Source organism: Macaca nemestrina, chromosome 7 (assembly GCF_043159975.1).
Source record: "Macaca nemestrina isolate mMacNem1 chromosome 7, mMacNem.hap1, whole genome shotgun sequence".
NCBI classification, from domain to species: Eukaryota; Metazoa; Chordata; class Mammalia; order Primates; family Cercopithecidae; genus Macaca; species Macaca nemestrina.
The window spans coordinates 148,668,228-148,691,996 of record NC_092131.1 but is presented as its reverse complement, the minus strand read 5'-3'; the positions used below and the strand labels follow the sequence as shown (position 1 = coordinate 148,691,996).

The 23,769-nt window shown below is 36.7% G+C and overlaps 1 protein-coding gene across 7 annotated transcripts in view; it reads right to left on the bottom strand.

Annotated features, from left to right (window-relative positions):
- LOC105490044 (WD repeat domain 72) overlaps positions 1-23,769 on the bottom strand; it is a 294,422-nt gene that overhangs the window by 47,669 nt on the left and 222,984 nt on the right. For 6 of the 7 annotated variants that reach the window (XM_071066821.1, XM_071066825.1, XM_011755286.2 and 3 more), the window contains 4 exons: positions 19,284-19,388; positions 9,696-13,764; positions 8,912-9,011; positions 3,125-5,761 (listed from right to left, as the gene is read on the bottom strand). In XM_071066821.1, coding sequence (XP_070922922.1) covers positions 13,709-13,764; positions 19,284-19,388 — 161 coding nt within the window. In that variant the 3' untranslated portion in view covers positions 3,125-5,761; positions 8,912-9,011; positions 9,696-13,708. The remainder of the gene's footprint in view (positions 1-3,124; positions 5,762-8,911; positions 9,012-9,695; positions 13,765-19,283; positions 19,389-23,769) is intronic. The other variant, XM_011755278.2, reaches the window with a different exon arrangement.

Here is a 23,769-nt window from a genome sequence, read left to right as displayed (position 1 = left end):
CACAGGGTTGAGGTTCCTGGGGGATGGTCAGGAGAAGATGGTGGTCATGCAGGTGAATATGTGAGCTTGGAGCTTGACGTGAAGCTGTGCATGAGGGATTTGTGCTTTGGAAGCATCTGATTTTACGAAAATAGAAGGCATTGAAAAAAGAGGAAAAAATATAGTGATTACTGCACTTTCATTTGATCTTACAGTAACTGTAAAAATTGCCGAAATAAGCTTTATATTGAAGTCAGGCTAGAGGGTAGTATTCTGAAATAAATAAAATTCAGTATAACACTTTATGAAGTTCTGCATTAGAATTTATGTTGGAATTTACCTTAGACCAGCGTTTTTCAACTGGGTGCAATTTTGTCCCTCCAGGAGACATTTGGCAGTGTCTGGAGACATTTTTCTGCTTGTCTTAATGGTAGGGGGTAGGCAGTTACTGGCATGTAGTGGTGGAGGCCAAGGATGCTGCTAAATATCCTGCAACTTACAGGACAGCCCCCACCAAACAAAGGACTCCCTGGCCCAAGATGTCAACAGTGCCGAGGTTGAGAAACCCCTGCCTCAGACGATCGAGCTTAGAAAATTTTAGAAAAAGAGTTCAAATCATCCTTAAATTGTTTTTCAGATCAAGAAACACCAGAGAAAGACTTTCGCTGTAATGCATGAAAGAACCTTGATATTCTGGCTGGGAAGTCCATTCCATTAGCCTTTCAACTCAAAAGGATGTTTCCCTGGTTAAAAGCCCTTATGTGCACAGGAGTACTCTGCGAGCACACGACATTGAGGGCTCCAAGAATGTATGGCATATTCACTCAGTGAACCCCGCAATGTAGGCTAGCAATCAATGCAAAGATAACAGTTCAATACCATGGGAATAGATGGGAATGTACATACCACCAAGGACATCTAAAACATGAAGCTGGAAAATGACCATTAAATCTGACTATCGCATTGTTAAATGTGAGGACGGAAAGATGCAAGTGGTCAGCAATATAGCATAATGGTGAAGGGCACAGGTTGCTGAATCTGACATTGCAAGACTCCTGGTCCTATGACTCATTAATTGGGTGATCTTCAGAAAATTATGTATCCTTCCCTGTGAAGCACATTTTTCATCTGTCAAATGGGGATAAAATATATCCTGCCTCCAAGATTTGTGTTTGGTAGTAAGTGAAATATCACACACAGAGATAGCAGAGTAATTGGCACATTGTATACACTCAGTAAATGTCATCTCCATGGGTTTTGGTGTCTAGCTGGTGGAGAGTGTTATCAATGGAGCAAAAGAACACCTAGATCCAGCCCACTGTTTCCAAAGTGACCCTCCACTAAGGGCTTCCAGGTAATTGATACAAATATATTGATAGTATTAATGCCAGGAATAAAACATCTACAGATTTTTTAATCAAATCAATAATATGTTGATCAATATTTGTTAAAAGTGATGACGTTGATTCTATTGGTTTCTGTCATAATGAATGAGAGTAGATGAAACAGATTCATGATTTTTCAAATGCAGTCCTAATACCCCTTATGAAAAACTGGGAACCATAGATAAAAGAGGCAGTTATAAAAGACTGAAGGATTACAAAGAGTCTGAAAGCAAAGGCTGCATGCTTAGAAACGATGCCATAATGTTTACTTCCTTTTCCCACTATTTACTAACTGTGTGATCTTCAGCAAATTACTCAACCTGACTGTGTTTCTGTTTCCCTTTATATATAATAAGGATAAAATCTATCTTATAAAATAGCTGTGAAGATTAAGAAACTGTATGCAAAGTACTAGGCATAGCACAGCCATAAAATGTTCAGTAAATGTTAGCTATTAGAATAGTAGGTATTTAACAAACACAAATGTGTATGAACACAAAATTTAAATGAATTTTAGAAGATAAACTACAAGATGACAAAAGAATTTCACATCTCCAGTGTTCTACTTTAGAGCTACTTTTGTATACTATTATGCTTTTCTTCTGACAACACTTTGGAATAACTTTTTGAGAGGCAAAGAAGTAGGCGGCCTTCTAGGTCCCTGGACAGCTATGCAGGCATAGAATATTTTTCACCAATATTTTTAGCTGATATCCAAAAGTGACCTTCTGAACAGCCAGATACTCAATATTATATTCAGCTGTTTAATGTTTCATCATCCCACTCATTAATCACACGTAACACTCATTAATCAAGTTACAAAGGAGGATCATTACCAATCAGGGTCATAGTGCAGGAAAATTCCTGCCTACAAGCTACATCAGTAGGCTTTGCATTACTCCAAAGACTGGGGTAGAACAGCATTAACCGGGTGACATTTCTGTGGAGTTTGGAGGAACTGTAAGATCTGGGTAGTTTCTTAAGTTATGCCCCTAAACAATCAGAAAAATGCAACAACAGAGCCATACACAAACAAGGCTAATAGAGACGAAATACTAAAGATTCTAGATAACTCATTTTTGTAAATAAATTCAATATGCCAACATTTGCTATAAGAAAATTTGTAAGTGGGAATTTACCCACTATTTCAGATTAATTAAAGTTCTTAATTTTAGTGATTTTTGAACTATCCCTTACCATATTTTATTATATTTATAGCATGATCAAGGCTCACTGCAGCCTCTGCCTTCCAGATTGAAGAAATTCTCCTGCCTCAGCCTCCCGACTAGCTGGGGTTACAGGCGCCTGCCACCACGCCCAGCTAATTTTTTGTATTTTTAATAGAGACAGAGTTTTGCCATGTTGGCCAGGTTGTTCTCAAATTCCTGGCCTCAGGTGATCCACCTACTTCGGCCTCCCAAAGTGCTGGAATTATAGGCATGAGCCACCGTGCCCGGCTCATGTTATTGATTTATAGAGAATAAGGATTTAGCTTTCCTTTCCCACATCCATTTCCTTCACACTATTCCCTCATCCTCCTGAGAGTTTCATTATATTTTTTGTTAGAGTAATAATTATTTGGTAATAATTATTATTAGAATTAATAAATTTGGGTCATGTAATACACCATGATTACATTTCTTCTATTTCTCCTTCTTTTTTATTTGTTTAGTTTTCTGTCACATACAATAACTTCACTACTTCATGACCCAAACCCATTGACAGAACTCTAACAGTACTCTCAGTAGAGTCAGACTTACCGAGTAATCTGTCAGTTTCATTGTTGTCCTGGAGACATCCCTATGGGAATCTTCTACTTTCTGCTACAATCTAGACCAGCTGCTTTCTAGGCTTGAGCACAGCAGTAGACATGCCATCCGCCTTCCCTGTCCTCTGTGGATGTTTCTTCATCCCCATGTTTCATATGCTAAACTTTCCTGGTTTACTCCATTTTGTAGGTGGATCATATCCTCCAGTAATTTCATGAGAAAGGGTACATGGAAGAAATAGATTGCCTAAGTATAGAATTCTAGCATGGTGATGGTTTTCATCAGGTTATTTAAGTCATTGCCACATTTTCTTCTGGCATCCAGAATTGCAATTAAGAGCTCTAATGCCATTCTGATTCTTACTTGTATTGAGCAAAAGTTATCTTCCCTTTTCTAAAGTTAAGAACATTTCTTTTGTTCTGGTATTCTGAAGTTTCACTAAAATGTGCCTTGATATGGGTCATTTATGAATTTTGCTGAATTTTTTTTATGAATAGGTTCTTTCAATCTGAAATTTGGTTTCATCAGTTCTGGAAAGTTTGCTTGATTTTATTTTACATAGTTTTCTTCCCCCTGATTTCTCTGTTTATTCTTTGTAGAGCTCTCATTAATATTATTTTTCACACAAGACAGCCTCTAATTGAATTAGTCTTAAAATTTCCTACTGCCTCTAGTTTTTCTACTTTCTGAGACATTTCTTCAATTGTATTCTCTTTTTTTTTTTTTTGGAACGGAGTCTTGCTCATTGCCCAGGCTGGAGTGCAATGGTGTGATCTCTGCCTCCTGGGTTCAAGCGATTCTCCTGCCTCACCCTCCTGAGTAGCTGGGATTACAGGTATGTGCCACTACGCTTGGCTAATTTTATATTTTTAGTAGAGATAGGAGTTTCACCACGTTGGCCAGGCTGGTCTCGAACTCCTGACCTCAGGTGATCCATCTGCCTCGGCCTCCCAAAGTGTTGGGATTTCAGGCGTGAGACACTGCACCTGGCCCTCAATTGTATTTTTTAAACTTTTTTTTTTTTTGAAAGAAAATGCTAGCCTTGGAATGTGTGTGTGTGTTTTGTTTACTGCGGTATTCTCAATAGCTAGAACAGTGCCTAGTACATTAGAAAAAAAATGTTGGACTGACAAAGTAAATGCTGTCACATAAGTTTAACTTTTGGAATGTCTTCTTTCATGCTGTAAAGTCAAAACTACCCATTAAACAATGACTCTCCATTCTTCCCTCCCTCCTGTCCTGGCAACCACCATTCTACTTTCTGTCTCTATGATTTGACTGCTCTATGTTTCTCATAGAAGTAGCATTATACAGTATGTGTGTTTTTTGGAACTGGCTTATTCCACTTAGCATAATATTCTCAATGTTCATCCATATGGTAGCATGTGTCCAAATTTCCTTCCTGTTTAATGATGAATACTATTTCATTGTATGAATATAGCACATTTTGTTTGTCTATTCATCCATCAATAGACACTTGGGTTGCCTCCACGTTTTGGCTATTATAAATAGTGCTGCTATGAACAACGACATATAAATATCTTTTTGAGATCCTACTTTCAGCTATTTTGGATATATACCTAGGAATGGAGTTGATGGATCACACATTTTACATTCCCACGGACTAGTATACAACAGTTACATTTTTTCCACCTCCTCATCAACCTTTACTCTTTTCTTTTCTTTTTTTTTTAATAGTAGCCCATCCTAGTGGGTTTAATTTGCATTTCCCTGGTGATTAGTCATATTGAGCATCTTTTCATGTGTGTATTGGCCTCAGACTGGTTGTTTTATCATAAAAGAATCATCTGTCTTTTCTCCAGGGCTAATAAGAGCAGTTACCAGCATTTTTGGAACAAAGCAGAAGGAAGCTGGGGTAAGTGTGTAGCCATCAGATTTTCACCCATCCCTCCTCTTTCAGGATGATGCTCCTGCTCTTGGCTGGCCTAGTGTCCCTAAGTCCAGAATCCCTCTTGTTCAATCTGTTCAGAGAGGGAACATCCAGGTGTCCACTGGGGAAGGGGAAGAGTAACTGCTTGCCTGCCAAATGGGAGTGGGATTCAAGGAAGTTAACTGTCTCTTTGAAACAATTTTCCTGTTTCAGCCACACTTGTATCCCCACTTTCAGAGGTCACTGACCTAGTTTCTAAACCTTTAAGGAGCTCTGCAGTACCAGCAGGCTCATTTCTTGGCATTGTCCCCTATGGCACTTCTCTGCTTTCAGCTTTTACATTTTTGCTGTTATTATTTCTTTTCTTCTTCTCTATTTTTCTTCTGGGTTTATGGTTTTTGTTCCATCATCTCAATGAGGCTTCAGGAGAGCATGGAGATGAATGTCTTTCATTTACCATTTTAGTTGAAAATCCCCATAGTTATTTTATTATTATTATTATTCCTAACAGCATTTTTATTTCTACTTAAAGATAGGAGGAAAGAAGAGGACAGAAGCAGAGACAGAGTTCTGATGAGATATTTCACCAAGATTTATGAAAGTAAAAATAGGGATGATCTTCCCTTTCCAGGTACATTCTGTTGGTATTTGACATCCCAATGACACAGTCAGATCTCCATTTTAACTTTTCCTTGACTCATATTTTCTGCTCCGTTCATCCATTTTCAGATTCTTGTCTGGTGAGAAAACGTGAATACAAACCATTCTCAGTGCAAAGCTAGAATCTGACATACATATCTGCTTTACACAGAACCTTTCAGGAATTCATTGACTTTCTAAGTTTTAGGACACCTCTTTAGAAGTACTTAGGTGTTTTGGATTTCTTTCTCTTTCTTCTTTCTTTCTTTCTTTTTCTTTCTTTCTTTTCTCTTCTTCTTTCTTTTCCCTCCCTCCCTCCCTTCCTCCCCCCCTTCCTTCCTTCCTTCCTTCCTTCCCTCCCTCCCTCCCTTCCTTCCTTCTTTCCTTCCTTCCCTCCCTCCCTCCCTTCCCTCCCTCCCTCCCTCCCTCCCTCCCTCCCTCCCTCCCCCCTTCCTTCCTTCCTTCCTTCCTTCCCTCCCTCCCTCCCTCCCTCCCTTCCTTCCTTCCTTCCTTCCTTCCTTCCTTCCTTCCTTCCTTCCATCCATCCATCTTTCTTTCTTTTTCTTTATTTTGACAGAGTCTCACTTTGTCACCCAGGCTGGAGTGCAATGGCATGATCTCATTGCAATCTCCGCCTCCTGGGTTCAAGCAATTCTTGTGCCTCAGCCTCTGGAGTAGCTGGGATTACAGGTGTGTACCACTGCACCCAGATAAGATTTGTATTTTTAGTAGAGACAGGGTTTTGCCATGTTGACCAGGCTGGTCTCAAACTCCTGGCCTCAAGTGATCCACCCTCCTCAACCTCCCAGAGTACTGGGATTACATGCATGAGCCATCACGCCTGGCCATGGTTTGGTCTCTTTCATCACACTCATCTAAGGCTACAGAAATATCCTTTGTAGTGTCATTTGATTGTATGCATACTGGCAGAAGTTGAGAGGGGAGCTGCATGTTGTTTTGTACAACCCTGATGGACTATGGCCTATCCTACTCTCACATACAACATTGCCAGAAGATTATCCTCTGGGACCCAGAAAAATAACGACTTCCTATTTATTATTACCCACTGTGCAGAGGAAAGCCCTGACCACTAAAGAAGTTATCAAAAACTGTGGAAGCAGTCCTTGATTTTGAGGAAACTCAAAATTCAAGTTAGCATGAAACATTTTAAAAGAGGAAACTTTTATTCAAATAACCAATTTAGCTTGTTTATGCTGAACTGCTTTATCCAATCTGAGTAGAAAGCCTGCTTAAGCACTGGAATGCCATATGGTTGGCCATAATTAAGATTCTAACCAGGCATTTTTGGTATGTATAGTAATTTCATTATTTGTAATCGTATATTAAATAACGATAATACATGTGTAGGGTGCTTGCAAAACTGGAATTATTAGTCTCAACGTATACATGAGGAAATTGAGGTTCAGAATATTATACGAAACTTCTTTCTAATCTCAAACAGCAAGTAAGAAAGTGAAGAAGCTGGGACACAGTATCAGTTCTCTGACTCCATATTCAATGCATGGGTCTGTTTGTCAAAAGATTTGCTCTGAACTGCATAGATGCAGGAAGAAAGATTAAGGATGTAGAAGGACACAAGAAATGAGGGGGAATATAAACTAAGATTGAAAGATAGTAGATGCAAAAACCTCTCTTCACCTTCCCCAAACCACTCAATGGCCTCTTCCTAGCCTGGAAATGTAACCGCTATCTGTTTCACCTGGGCCTGGAATTGTGTGTGTTTGCTTGGCGTTTTGGACATGTTGACTGATCCTACGTAACAAGAGCACTCTGAAGATGTTTTCAGAAAGGCTGCCTGAATTTGCTATAACATATACTAGTTCTAGCAAAACACCAGGAATTGAGGAAAAGCCTATTGCCCATCAGTTTCCAATATTAAGGAAGAACAAACTTATTTCTATAAGGGGGTTGGGGGACATCCTGGTTTCATTTCAACCCAGGCACAGGAGTAAACAGCTTTCTCAAGACAGTGACCCTCAACCGCACAATGGCAACACTCTCAGCTTTAACCCACATGCCTTGTGTCCAGGTCTTCTGCCTTCACTCTCAGGTGCACTGAGCCTCTTTGCTCAGACAGAGCCCTCATTTGATTTGCACACACAACCGAGTTGAATGCAGTCACTTCCAGTTAGGACAATCAGAGAATATGGCTGCATTTTGAAGATGAAGAGAAAACTCTCCACATATACTCAATCCTCTGGATTCTTAGATGTTTACAAAGAAAAAAGGGGACAGCCTTGTATTATTTTCCCAAAAAAACATAGGTGATAGGACTCTAAATGAGATTTTTTCCTTTTTCTTAAGAGAACAGCTTTAGTCTGAGAAAGGGTAAAGAAGTAACTTCCCAGTAAATAAAAAAACAGCAACCTACTACTACCAACATGTATGAGAGCAGACTATGACTTCTGTATTAAGGGGAATGATGAATGTTTTCACATTATGGGAACTGTGTTAAGCACAACCTTAAAATAGTGCTTTAGAGATAGGTGAAGACAGAGAGAAATTTGTCTCTACACTTTAAACCTTTTCTCTCCCACAAGGATTTTTTAGTAAGAATCTGTTTTTACTGGAGCTAAGAGAATGTGAAAGAAAATTTCTAGCCTTGAGTGTTGCTGCCACCTACATGGCGGGAAGACTACAAACAAAACCTAACACCTTTCAGACAGGCATCAGCTGCGGTATGCTTTCTATGAAAATGTACTTTAGAAATCTCCAAATTTGTTTATTTACTGCACTATCCTGAAGGCGAGTTAGTATTTGTTAGTTTCACCTCATTTTCTATCTCAAATTCTTGCAGACATTGGAGTAAATGGTTTTGCTTAGATTGGTGGGAATACACCGATTATTTGAAATAGAAGCTGATTCAAAGAATTCTTCCTCATTATAAAAAAATCCCAAGTGCAACTTGATCCCCATAGCTATGTCCTAGGGAAAGGACGAAGGTTCTTAATCTCACTGTACTACAGGTCCTCCCTATTTCCCACCCTAGCCGATTCTAAAATACACACACACCTCCCCACCTCAAAAAAAAAAAAGAAAAAAAAAAAGGAAAATGAAATGAAACACTGTTTCCTCAATTGATTATACAGTAACTATAAATTGATGCTAACGGGAATAACATAGACGTCACAATTCTTTTGATATTGATCAGAGGGGTTATTTCTGATAAGAAATGTACTTGACACTACAGAATTAACCAGAAACCTCTTTAAAAGTCTAAAGCAAACCTGTGATATGTCAAGAACATCATGGGCTGTCTTTTTATCTTGGAAGGCATCATCCAAGGCCACGATGCTGTTACTGAGGCTGTGTGAAAACACCTTCTCCCTAGAAAATATACATGCAAGATCGAAAACCTGATTGATGACTTTACAGATAATTGCAATTAAAATGATTGCTAAGTGAATAAATGATGAGTTTTGGAAGCATGTGCCAACTAATTATTGCTATTACACAATGTTACGAATATTGGCGTTTCCCTGGCATTTGGCACTTTGCAGATTTAGGCATAGTGTACTATGGCCTAAATATGGACTAATTATCTTTAGTGTTAAAAGCTTTGTATTCTTGAATAAAAATCATTGCTATTTTTCCAATAGCAGGATGCTGAAGACAGAAAATGACCCTAAAATTGATGTTAGGAAAATATGCTCCGTGCAATGAAAAATAGGCATTTGGAGGAACAATGTCAAAGGAACAATAAAATATGCTCCGCTTCACGCCCACCCTGGAACTCCTCCTGGTTTTGTCCCTGCCAAGAGGGGAACCATTCATGTGGTCGCTTGAGTGGCCTCCCCACACCCCTTGTGGGGCTGGAGGTGGGGGCTGTGAGAGAAGCCCTGCATATAATAGGTGCCTAATTTCCCCCAGTATACCTCTAGAAGTAAGCCATTTCAGACATCTTCATTGGTTTACGGCTTTAATTTTCACATAGTATTAAAATAACTATTTCTTACCATTTGCATCGTTATAATCATGCTTGTAATGATGCAATTGTCACAGTCCATTTACCTGCAGTGTGCTTTCTGGGGTATAGGTGAATTTATCTTAGACTTCACAGGCAGGATCCAAGAGTAGGTGGTGGCAAAGCAAAACAAAACAAACAAAAAACAGTAATCAAGAGAAATATATTTTAATACAATATTTATAAAAATTAAATTACTGCAAAAACTCCACAACATCAACATTTTACATAAAGATGGTATCTGAGAAGGTCAAGATGAAGGTGAAAAGAGTAAAGGAGTTGTACCAGGACAGGCCTCCCATGAGACACATGCTGTCTTCCAGGGGCCCCAAATTGGATGGGCGTTTCCAGCGGCATGCACTTATGGAGAGACCTGTTAATTTCCAGTTTACCTTCTCCTACCTGCTACCTGCAGGCTCCTTGTTGAGCAAATTACAATGTGAGGTGATCTGGGGACTGTTGTACATGAAGCCGTGCAGCTTTATCTGAAAGATATCTACTCAAGAAAGTTTTAATTTTGCAACTCTTTTGGTTAAGCTAATTTTTTAAAATTTCAAAAAACACTAAGTATTATGCAAATGTTTACAAAGCAATTACTTTCTTAGGAAATTTAACACAATTTTTGGCATTTTACATATAAGACAACATTTTGTGGAGAATAAAGGAGTCTATAACACTGCTTTTATATAACTGAGCAATCAAGATGTATGAATATAAAACTTAAAAAATTGAATGAGTCCATTCTGTGAAAATAAGGCTTTAAAATCAATTGGAATTAATGTAACCTGAACTTTCATTTTAAACATATGGCATAAAATTTAATTTTAAAATACTCGATTATTATAATGTGCCCTCTAAGGATGAAAGAGAAATAGTATCTTTTCTAAAGTGTTCGTTATAATAATTATAAAAGGATTCTAAAAATACAGAACACTGGAAAAAATGTATAAGAAAAGAAATAAAAATCACCAAAGCTATCATCTAAAGATAGAATATGAATATTTAACAAACCATATTCTATCATTTTTCTAATACCATCATGTTCAAAGTAGCCTTAATTTAGTTTCTAAAATAGTAACAGAATGTTTGATACCTGGTGCTACTTTTTAACCGTGTGTTTCTAGCATTATACATTTTTCCTTATATTTGAAGTGTTTAACAGTGTTCATATTGCTTTCTAGTACCTCTGGATGAGCCCTATGAGAAAGCTCTCCAACACAGCGGAGGGAATGAGGCTCTGACAAGCACAGCAAGCACACACGGCCTGGACACACTGTCGAGGAGCCTCTGCTCTTAACCCTCCATGCTTTCCAGATACTTTTTCCTGCAATATACAATGGAGCCAATGTGAAACTCAACAGCAAGTCAAAGAATCAAGGCTTGCAATCTTGAAAATATGATATTCCTTTGGGGGATATACCATATACACACACACACACATATGTGTGTGTATCTATATCTATCTATCTATATATATTCATAAATATCACCAAGATGATTACCAAAAAAGAAACACAAGATAAAATTTTTAAATACATTATTTATTACAATGACAGGAAGACTCTGGATACAAACACATTTGCTAATATAATCACTCATGGCTACCTAGGGCTAGATGTACAAAAGGACACCCATATCTCATCAGGTGAAAGACAATTTTGAGTTTCTGGGTGTAGTGCCAAGTGGTTATGATTACCACGTATGTGGTCCATCCAGTTAACTGTATGACAATTTGCTATTTCAAATTCTGTCATAACAGAAATTACTGAAATATGTTGAATGCCAGTCAATATAAAGAAACCATTTTTAAAGAGACTAGTGAATTTGTGTCATAAACACACTTGTATATGGATATTAGGAGAGCATTGCTTGAATATCTCTAAAACTCTATTTTTAGGAATTAAAAGTTTTCATAGTTAATGATATTGGTCTTCAGAATTCATATTGATAAAAGCAAACTTTAATTAGTCATTTAACATGAAAGTTTAAATTTCAGAGATTCTAACATGTGATGTCGAAAAATCCTAACATTTCCATTTACTAATGTCAGGGTTGTGCCAATTCTAATTTGCTGTAGCTAGTAATATCAGAAAATATTTATCAGAGATTCAATATTGATTTCATTAGACCTGATAAATGCTAAGTATGGCAACTATTAAAACCTATTTTTATTCTTGTTTCTAAAAGGGAATAATAGGATGTAGCTATAAAAATAATGAAGCTTATTTTTCATAAACATATGATAACTTGAGCATCCAAATAGGTTTTAACATTTAAAAATGCCTCATTTGAGAGGACATACACTTATTTGATATTGCCATCATTCAAAATGCTTTTGGGAGTCCTTACAATGACCTTGACAGCTGGTATATAACATGCTAGAAAATATAATCCATTGCCTAACTTGCTGCCTTCCTTTATTTTGAAACTTGTTTTAAGTGGCTTTTGACTGTTTCTAAAGGAGGGGGAATATATTTATCAGTTTTCAAAAGATGATAATTTTCCATGATTATTCATATTAACACTATGTTAGTTTCTAAAGTTCAACTCAAATGTAATTTCAAGCAGTAAAATCAGATTTTAGGAAACAATGCACACTGTAATCTACTTTAAGGGAGTTACACTCATTTGACATCTTTATTCTGGTATGTTTATTCAGGTCATCATTAATTACAAGTTCCTTAAGGGTACAGCCCATGTCATTTCAATTACATAGGTCACTTTTCTAATTTCCCTATCTCCTGTCTACTGTATCCCAGCATAAGACCTGAGGCTGGTCCCATGCTCGAAAATGTTTCTTTAACTGAAGTGACTTGAACTTCTCTATTAGATACATACATAGATAGATATAGCTATATATCATATATTTAATGCTTTATATCCCCTTTTCAATTACATAGTTCTCTTTTCTAATTTCCCCCTCTCCTGTCCCCTGCATACCACCATAGGACTTGAGGCTGCTCCTATGCTCAGAAATATGTTTCTTAGATTGAAATGACTTGAACTTCCCTATTAGATACATAGATAGATAGATATAGCTACATATCATATATTTAATACTTTATATCCTTTTGTCTATGGATTAGGCAATATTTATATTAATAAGATACATAGATTAATAATATTTTGATGATTTTATGTAAATTGAGGAATGGTACAATATAAATCATAGTGAAAAAATCAGATCACCGAAGGCTTTAACAGAAGAGCACTTTATGTCTATTCCTATTTATGCTGTTTGATATATTTTAGTTTTAGAATTCCTGCTAGTCAAGCTTCTTTCTGGGAAAAGACCTACAAGAGTTTATACTTAATAAGGATCAATTGTGATATGCTGCAAGTTGATTCTCCTTCCCTAGTTCACATCTACATGGCCAACAAGATCAACCTTTAGCTAAAGACATTAGCCTCAATGTCATTAGAAGTCCAAATTAACTCAACAGTACAAGGTTTGTCACTCTTATACTTTGTATCACTTATTTGGGCTAATTGATAACTAAATGGAACTGGTTATTTGCTGACAACATTTCATGCTTAGGGATGAGATTTACTGCAGTAATTGATCTGAATTAAAGCATATCCACTATAACAAAATATCCTAACCAGACAAATCAAAGTTGGTAAAATTTTAGATTAAATACCTTGAAGCAACATTAAATTTATAAGCATTGTGTACTACATTGGTCTTAACATTGTTTATTATATAATTTAGGGACTAAACGGATAAGAGAAAATTTAAAGCAGTATTGAATTTGTGTCTGTGGACTGGCATTCCCTGTTGGAAATATTAACAGAAAAAGTAAGAAGCGGGAATAGATAATGATCTAGACAATATTTTTCTAAAATTAGATGAATTTGAATATTTTCAATCAGTATGTATTGCATTTTAATCAGCATGTATTAAAATCAGTTTTAATACATGGTCACTAAAGTATTAGCAAATCTACTACAGCCTAATAACTTGACCAATAACAACAACGCTTTTATACACTAATAAACAGATTGCATCGTTTGGATTTCTTAATTTGTCCAAATTCAGCTCCTACTGATGAGATTCCATTTAAGACACCTTGCAGGGGCAGACCTTTGCTATCCATGAATGATGCCTTGGCTCACCTAGGAGAAAAGCAGATATCTTGGGTTATATGGTGAAATCCAAAAGAGAAAAAAGAGAAAGACCAAGAGGAGGGGAGGCAGAGAGGAAATGAAGAACAGATACAGAGAGGAGGAAGGGAGAGAATGAGGAAAAAAAGAAAGAAAGGAAGAAACATATTGCTTGTAATTTCTACATGTCTTTTCTATCCTAAAATAAGACAATATAATAAAAATTTACTTGTCTTATAAAGTAGATAAATACACTTTAATTGCACACATTATTAATAGCTTGGGTTTTTTTTTTAACTGCCAAGGAAGATGGAAGTTTTCTATAAGAAAAATTTAGTTTGAAATTGGTAAATTTCCATAAATTTCAAACAGCTTAATTGTTCTTAGGAAAATCCACAACTGCAATTTTAGGGTCAAAATTTATTAGTTGAAATACTGTTTGAGTTAGAGAATCAAAAAAGTATTTATTTCTCAGACTACTTGGATGATTGTCTTTGTAGGCTAAAAAAAGCCACTCATTTAAAATCAAATTGACTACCAAACTAATTGGAACATTGTTCCTTAATAACTATTTCAAAACACATTTATATTAATGACATGTCTATGAATAGTAACTTTCACTCCTACTGGCAAAAACTGTGGTTTAGTTAAACCAATACTGTATACTAACTGTGTGTGTGTGTGTGTGTGTGTGTGTGTATTAATGTATACTTTTACATTCTTTAAAAAATATGTTGATGTTTGAATTTTGCTCTTGGGTAAATTTTAATAATGTGATATTGTTAAAAACAACTTGAAGAAAGTGCTTATATCTTCCTACTGGAATTGCTCTTAATTCTTCTAGATTTTTTTTTTTTTTTTTAGCACTAACCATAAGAAGCATGTTCTCGATGGCCATGATTGATGGGCTGCTCACACATTCCACATTTTTTCTGCTTCATGCATCATCATCAGCCATCTCCAACACTCCAGTCCTGAATCTGTCCTACTTTCTGTTACCTGATTTTTGCTGGTGATTCATGAGCCAGAATAGTAAAAGGAAAACAAAAAAAAAAAAACAAAAAAACTCCACCTTGGCTTTTCACAATGTAGTATCTCCTGGAAACTCTGTGAGAATCTAGTTTTGGTCATCAGACTCATGCAAATGTAATATTGATTGACAATGATGTATATAGATCTACATACATAACCTGCCTTATAAAAACCACAAAACTGTTCTATTAATGGCAGAATGCATACTGATTATAAACTACTTCAGAATGATGTGGAAACACATAAATGCATTTTGTTGGACTTCTAATTCTCTCTTGTCGCTATTATTTTCAGCAGAAGCTACTTTGGAGTGTGCACTGTTTCTAGTGCACTAAAAAGAAAAATTATTAATTTTCCAAGCCAATATGGTGACAAAAGCTTAAGGTTTCTCATTAACCCTTTCATAAAAAATTGTGACTGTCACACTAAATTTTCTATCATCATGATTTTAAAGATGAGGAGCTAGAAATCCTTAAAAAAAATTCTGAAGAATGAAAAACGAGCTTTAATCACTGTGAAAGAAACAGTAAGAAGTTAACCAGCAAAAGGCTCCACTGAGCTATTTTTGTGATAACGTCTTTCAGATTCAGAAGCAACCAGGCCTTAAAGAGCCAAAGAAAGAAAGCCTAATGGCCCTAAAATCTCAAAAAAGGGAACTGCAAGTTCATGATATTGTCTCAGTGCTTCTATTACTAGACATCAAAGTTATTCCCACAGGTTTCAGAAACGTATAAATGCCAGTGAAGGAGCAAGCAGACTTCACAGAGTCTGAGCCGGAAACTTCATTCTGGGATTCACCTGTGAGTCAAAACTCTTTGCTAATGAATTATTCCAAAGAAAAGACATTGCTGAGAGATACTTTTCCCTATCAGACAAGACCTCCAGGTTCACTAGCAGGGTCAAAGTAACAGGAATGCTCTGGTCTAAAGGTGCTTTGCCTACCTTAATGGACTTCAGGCACTCACCTGGGTATACAGCTTGAACCCATAAAGAGATCACAATGGCATGATGAATAAGGTGGAGTGCTCTAGAGACTAGGTGAACAACCACTCCACAAGGCGTCTAAATTGTGACCTACATGCAGACTGCAGCCCATTTACAAATGGGTCATCCTAGTCAATTCAGCGCTGGAGAAGGAGTGATGCCAATACAAAAATAAACAATCTACATACTGAGTTCAAGCCCCATTGTATGCAGAGGTAATACACGAAGTGGTTCTTTCTATTTTATATACATTCAAACAACTTGGCTTTGTTAATGACATTTTAAGACTCTCTATCAACATCTAAATATCAACTTCACTTTTTCCAAAAACTTAGTTTTTCTGTGCTTCAAAGTCCCTTTTGCTTTCTGCATATGAAAATGCATTTGCATCCACAATACAAAACCAGAAGAGTTAAAGTCAAGTGATATTTACAGGATTTGCAAAGAAGAGAATTTATGTGGAATCAACAATATATAAAGCAATATACTTGAACTGTGCTTGCATGGAAAAACGCTTTTTTCCATTTTCTATATGCTGTTCAAACAACTGATCTATTCATTAAAATGATGTAATAATTACATTAGTCATTTAGCATTGCATAAATAAAACCATGTAAGTTCAATATCCCTTAAAGTTAGAAGATTGACCACATTCAGCTTTGTAACTGGGGGATTTTGCATGTACATAAAAATGTTAAAAGGAATTTTGAATGGGTGAGAACATTCCAGTTGAAAATGGTAAGAATGTGCATTCAGAATCAAAGGCACTCTTTTCCATGCAATGACTAAAGAATACACTAACGCAACTACAAGTTTAGCTACTGAAGCACCTCTTCTGGTTTGAGGACATCTTCCCAAATCTCACCACCTAAAAATCCCAAATTTGTTTCTTCTTCTGACTGGGGTAGTTAATATTTCTTCTGACTGGGGTAGTTAATATTTTCCAGAGAAACACCACTCACATGTGGTAAATAGAGGTAACTAAACTGCTAGAGGAATGCTTATGGTTTTGGAGCCCCTACATTTTGAAAGACTTGATATTTTGAAGTTAATGTTTGGGCTTTGAAAAGTGGAAAGTCATGTTTTTATAGTTCAAGAACGTCCTTCTCTGCCACCAAATTCACACAAGAAACATAAAACTTATTTTCCTCCATGTTCAATTTTAAGAATTTTGCCCATCGAATACTCATGCTTCAAGGAAACACACTCTCTCATCAAAATCTTTCTTACTAAACAAGCACCTCTGTCAGAAGTGTCTTAATTTCTTATCACAGAATTTTATCCACACAAGGAGCAATAAATAATTCATGTCACTGCCTCTTTGTTGTGTGTCCCTGAACTGCGCAGAGCTGGAAGGCTGACAGCTGTGTCAGGACAAGCACCAAAGATCTGACATGACAAGTGACTAACAAGTTTCTTTCAGTTCATAGCGAAAGAAGACAATGGCCCAAAGTGCAGAAAGAAATCCTAAAACAAAGTAAAACTGTTTCTTTCTTTTTAGCTAAGTGTTTGCTATGAGCTTATTTCCAACCCACAAGCCCTGGTCATTTTATAGGACTGCCCAGCCCCCTTTATTCCTCACACTGGCTTGGCCATTTACTCCTGGCCACGGATCAATATGAGCAATTCTTGGAGAAATACGATGTCTCCATGACAACCAAGCCACAAATTCTCAGTGGAAGGCAGTGAGACCAGTAGTGAACTCTCCAGAGGTTTCTAGGCCTATAAGGCAAGATGTCTGAAAATGCAGGAATGGACAGAGGAAAAAGCCAGAGTAATTCATTCTTTATTACCAGTATAATGATGTCCGATGTGTAGAACAGTACTCACTTTTTGAGTTAAGATTTTTTATCAGCACCTATATTTTCTAATTAATCTTTCTTTCTTGATAAATGCTTTTGTGTGTATCAATCAGATAGAGAATGTTATATTTGAATCTCACTCCCATTCCATTCATATTAAGCGATGACAGAAATTTATTCTACTTTTGAAATGATATAAAGCTGATCTATTCTTATCAAAAACAATGGACAGTTAGGTAAAAACTTGACTCATAGATTTACCTGCCTGACAAAATGAGTAATGGAAAACTGTGTATTAAGACATTTTTAAAACCTAATCAAAATTCGGCAAAATTAGTCAAAACTAAAAGTAATGGATAAATAATTTTTATTATAGAAATGTAACACTACCATTTACCCTCTCCCTTTTAGAATGAGACTCATCTACATTTTTCTTTTAGCTGTTATGGCAGGGGGTGGGGTTAACTTGCTCATTAAACATTTCTGTCATTGCTAAAGATGCCATTTCTCAGTTCCATGGGATCTGAACGTAGAAGTGTGGTTGAGAACAGGCACACGGCAGCAGTCCATCTTCGGAGGAATCTTGGTGGAGTGAAGAGGACTGATATACAATGCCATCGCCACTGTGCCTATTGGGGTTCCGAGATGACTTAGGGGACCTGACATAGATTGCAGGCTGCACCTTTCAGTGAAAATTAAATCTCAGTAGCTCTCCTTGGGGAAGGATCAGGGGACTGTTTGCAGCTGCCCCCTGTCAACGAAGGCTACAAGATTTGGAAATCTCTTAACTAAGCTGACAGGCCACAGAGAGGATGAATCAAAAATATGATACATGGATCAGCACACAAAGATGTGAGAGGGTAGAGGGTACACAGGAGCCAGATAAAACAGGAACCACAAATATTAAGTGGAGGAGATATTTAACTCTTTCATTCATGATCATAAGGTACCTTCTAGCACCTTATAACTTTATAATTATCCAGGAATGTTCATTCAACTTTTACAAGATTTTTTGCTTCTAATTCATTAGTTGTTAAGGCTAGGCATGCTTCAAAACGAAACAAAAATAGACACAGAAATCTATGTGTAAGTGTTTCTAGCTGTAACCTTCTAGTACATTTCTCTCTTATTTCTATAAAGGATATATACAAATATGTAACTTTGACAAAGAATAGCTTTTATTGCATGAGAGAAGGGTTACTATTTTCTAGACTTTATTTTTCCCTAAACATTTGACAGTATTCATTACCGTTATGCTAAAATCCTCTCATCCCAGTTACAGTCCTGTTTGTTTCTAGGAAGGTAAATTGAACTGTAATTATGACAATTTCTCTTTTCACCCCCGTCTGTCCACTTCCTCTCCCCTCTTGTTAGATCCCATTATTTGAAATATTGAAAATGTTGCCATTTCTCTATAGTTTCCAGTCTCTGGCTCTATTAACCATTTAGCCTAAAATTGATGATAATGAACTAATAGTGTCAGCTTCCCTTCTCAGTCATAAAGCCTTTGTACTTCCTCCAACTGAATTCTTGATGAAAGAGGAAAAGATAACAGCTCCACACCGTGACCCCTGGAGGTGACCATTAATTTGACAGTGCAGCTGCTAAGAGAAAACAGCATTACAATGTCCTCTCCCCTCACCCCCTTCCAAGGACCCCAAAGCTGTGTCAAATTTATCATTTTATACTTGACTATTTTTAAATGGCTTTCACCTGGACTCTCAGACTCTTCCAAGACACATCTGTCAGGCATGTCCTCCACGTCTTGGAAGTTTGCCGAGTTTGAGTTGCTGTCATGCTTGACCGGACTGACTGGAGCTATTAAAAGAGAGAGAGAGAGAAAGAGAGAGAGAGAGAGAGAGAGAAGAGGGAGGATGAAAAATTAGTAGCAAATACCATTAAAACATTTCCTTCCAGTTCCACAGATATTTCCAGGGACACACTATGTAAACACAAATAATAAATTGAAATAAAATGTATCCTCTAAGTATTTATTGGCAGACATGTAATTAGTTGAAAAATCTATAGATGTGACTTTATCTTAGAAGAAAAATAAGTTCACGGCATCAGCTTAAAAGCTACAAAGTAACAAAGTGATCTCTTCGAAGTAGAAATCGTATTTTTAATGCATAAATCTAAAACAATATAGTCAATTAACGGCAATAGAACACAGAGAGAAGAACATCAGGCTAGTCAATTAGGAAGACCAGCTCTGTACTGGTGGCAATGGTTCCTCTCATTGCACAAATCACAGCTAATGAACATTTTGTGCGCATTTCGGCTCTCTTTCATTAAATTAAAAATGATGGTACCAAACACCAGAAAAACTAGTAGTATAAAAAGTAAATTTTAAAATGTAGCATGAATATACACTGAAAATTGTAATAAGAAGGGCTGTTGTTTCAAATGGTAGGTCTCCAGACAACCAAACTATCGTGAGATATTGTAGGATTATGACCAGAAACAGAAGCTAGTACAGAAGTCTAAAATTTCCTATAAACCCATGGTATCCACTGATTCTGTTTGAGAAACAGACTCAAGTTTCCACATTTTTCCACAAGTTGTAATACTTGCTCTATGTCGTCTCCAGGAAGTAACATATTTCCATATTACATTTGTTCTAGAAAATAATTGTCAGAAAAAGTGGGCCTTGTCTTCATGAAGAAGCTCAGTGAAAAAACAAAGCAAAACAAGCCTGCAATAGCATAAATTAGGTCACAATTAAGCCAAACGTTCTAAATATATAGATACTGTTGAGTACAATGGAATTTTATTTATTGTAAGTTGCTGCAGTAAACACCACCACTGATTTGATAATACATGCAACATATTTATAAGCCATAAATGCAATAAACAAAATATATATTTACAATCATACATAAGATGTTTGTTGGCACAGGGGAGTGGGCCTGGACACTGTTTCTAAACTTCTGTTAGGAGACAAGAAAGCAAGGCAGAGGCTGAGACTGTGCTCCTTCACACATTTGGTACATGACACAACGGTGTTCCACCCAAGGTCCAGGCAGCATTAGTAGTGTTCAGACCTGGCACACTCCTCCACTTATTTTAATGGAGTGTGCATAGCACTGATGTTTGTAACCTGAAGACCACATAGACAAACTTTACAGAAGACTAGTAACACGATTCTGTTTTAAATTCTCCCTCTAGATTGTTTCACCAACTCTCTCAGTACACAGATATGACTTCTCTGTTCTATCAAAATCCCAGCGTAGTTAGAATTCACTACTTCTCTAAAACCTTTTTTGGGGAACAAAATGTAAGAAAAGCACGAAATTGCTATTTTCAATAACAAATCTGATCTTTTCATTTTAATTCATACATTTCTGTGGACTTCATATGCAACAGTGTCTAAGCCATAGAAGGTGTTCTTGAAGGATCTGTGAAATGAATGAATGAACACATGAATGATGCAGAGGTACCATGCTAAATGTCCTCCTAATCCAAGAGGATATGTGCTTTCAATTATCTTTTCAATGGGTCTGTTCAATTTCTTGTTAGGCCAAATTGAGACCAAGGATGCATGTTTGCAAAATGGTGATGTGGGTTAGTTTGTGACACTGAAGGAGAGGATGTGTGGCCTATGTAATTATTGATGTAGCTGAGTTTAATTTTCTTCAGTTTAGGTCATACTTACAGATTATTTTTGAATCCATAGATTTTTTGTGAAATGTTTAAGTGGTATAGTTAAATGTATCAGTTTCATTCAGAATACCATTATGTTGGTCAAGATTTCCTGGCCTACTTTAATGATTTTTATCTCTGTATATCTTACTTGATAATTTTCTGAAATATTTACATTGGTATTTGTAAAAGGAAATAAATCATATAGCTAAATCTATTACTAAAAGCCAATGAGGTAGCACCTCTATTGATTTGGGCAAATGCATTGCACTTGCCATCCAACACACTATTCTTTCATAATTTAAAACATTCCTCCATTCATTCATTTATTCATTCCTTCAAAAAATATTTATCAAGCACCAAATAAATATTCAGAAGATGCTGTTTTAAATCAGGGACCTCACAGAGGAAGAGGACATGGTATTAGACAAAGTATATGTCTGCAACCATTCTTTGTGGCAATAAAGTGGTCCAAGAATGAACTGACATCCCAGACCTCTCAAAAACGCCAGAAAGTTAGGTGTAGTTTTAGCTGCATGATCTTCATTAAACTCACACTAGTAGGTACCAGGTTACTACTTTGCTTCCACCTCTGATTTTGGGGGGTCTGGCTTGTGTCGGGGAGGGGAAATAAAGATGGTTATTCTTCAGATATTGTACTTGGTTACAGATTAGTTTCCAAATTTGAAATGATACAAGCTTTGTCATTTTTACTGGGTAGTTCCTAGGGCAACCAATTAAATTTACTGTAGAAGAAAGAGCTACATTCTGCCAGTTGGGAATAGCAGGCATTGGAGAGGTTAATTACTGCCATTCTACATTTTCTTTCTTTCTTTCTTTGATAGGCTAATCCTTGCAATTGTTCTTTTGGGTGTCTCCTGTGATGTTTCATCATTGAACTCTGACATGATATGTGACCAAGGCTTCTCTAATGAATCACTTCAACAATGATGAATCAACAAATATTGATCTAGTGTTTATTATGGGTAGAGCTCTGTGTTGGACTGTGAGGGGTAAAGACATGAAGGCACTTTTAATGTGCCCTCATACAACTTGTGCTCTAGTTGAAGTATGATGAAGAGTAACTAGTAGGAGCACTGGAGACAACATTCTAAGAGGGACACGGTTTTTAGTAGTGCAGAGGCGAATTCTTCTACAACAGAGTAGTCTCAAGGTAAAATTTGAATTAGACCTCCTTGAGTAGGAATGTGGAAAACCCAAAGGGAGCTCATTCAAGGCAAAAGAAAAGGGTGTGAACCTAGGCATGACCAAAGATACACATTATCCTAGTGCCACGGATATATTCGTTAAAGCTGCTGCCTACTTTGGTATGCATTTTTAATGAATTCTCTTTACACGTCTCTTTGAGCTTTTTCTAAATTGCTGTTGTTAGCTAATTCTTCTCACCTGTGAAAGTTAGCTATAGACAGGCTTTTCCTTGCTTTAGATAGTCAATAATTTGATCTTTACTGATGGTGGGCCCATTTATCACAGTAAGTTGTCCTTTCACTATACATATTGACTTTTATTTATCAATACCAAAGTCCATTTGTAGCTCATCACTAAAGTTCTTGGATATTTTCAGTAGTTTTTGAAGGTGCATTTCAGAGCCTGGCAGAGAGATACTTTTGACATCAATATAATGCAAATGGTTGCTACACTCATCTTTAGTTTAAAATCAACTGTTATTTCCTTTGTAATGGATTCTGAAATAGTCCAGATTTGGAGGTAAGGGGCAAAAAAGACAAACTCTTCTTGACAGTTCTGCCACTGAAAGACGTAAGGCTATTCCATTTACTCATCACATGCCTCAAAATATTGATGACTGAAGGGCCAGTGTTTTAAATATCTTTGCAATATCTTTGGTAGCTAGATAAGAGAGGAATCTATGAACTTTGTATGGATGTGTTTCACTATGGTGTATTTAACTATTAGTGTAATTCTTCTAGATCCTAAAGAAATGAATTGTTCGACCAAAGACAACATGAAATCAATAGTTTTTAAATCACATTCGAGAACACTGTAAGAGGAAATTCAGGAGATAGTATGAGGAAGACTCTATAGCAGGATTTGTTGTTAAAATTTAAAAAGTGGTAGCAGGGCCATCAGTGGTAATACTCTTCCACCTGCTCTGTTCTCTATTTTTGGTTTCAGTTAACCTCTAAAAACTCCCTTCTACCCTTTTCTCGTTACTTGCAGAAAGATGGTATTAGCTGTTAAAGGGGGCTAGGCCTGGGCAGCAAACAACTCCCCCCAAAAACATCTCCACGTCCCCAGCAAAAGAGTGGCCACTAGAAAAAAGTTTCCACCCACATCCACAAACAGTGGCTGGATCTTCCAAGCTAGGCAACTGCTGTTGGACAGACGGAGCCCATTAAAAAAATCCTATAATTCACAGTATGAATAAAATCTACAGTCCTAAATAACATTTTCAATACAATGACTTATGAATGATTTAAAAATAGATCTCATTCATCATCTGTATCGTGGCTTTTTGGACGTAATGAGGATATATATAGGAAAATCATTAATAAAAAGAGCAGTTTGAAATGTTGGG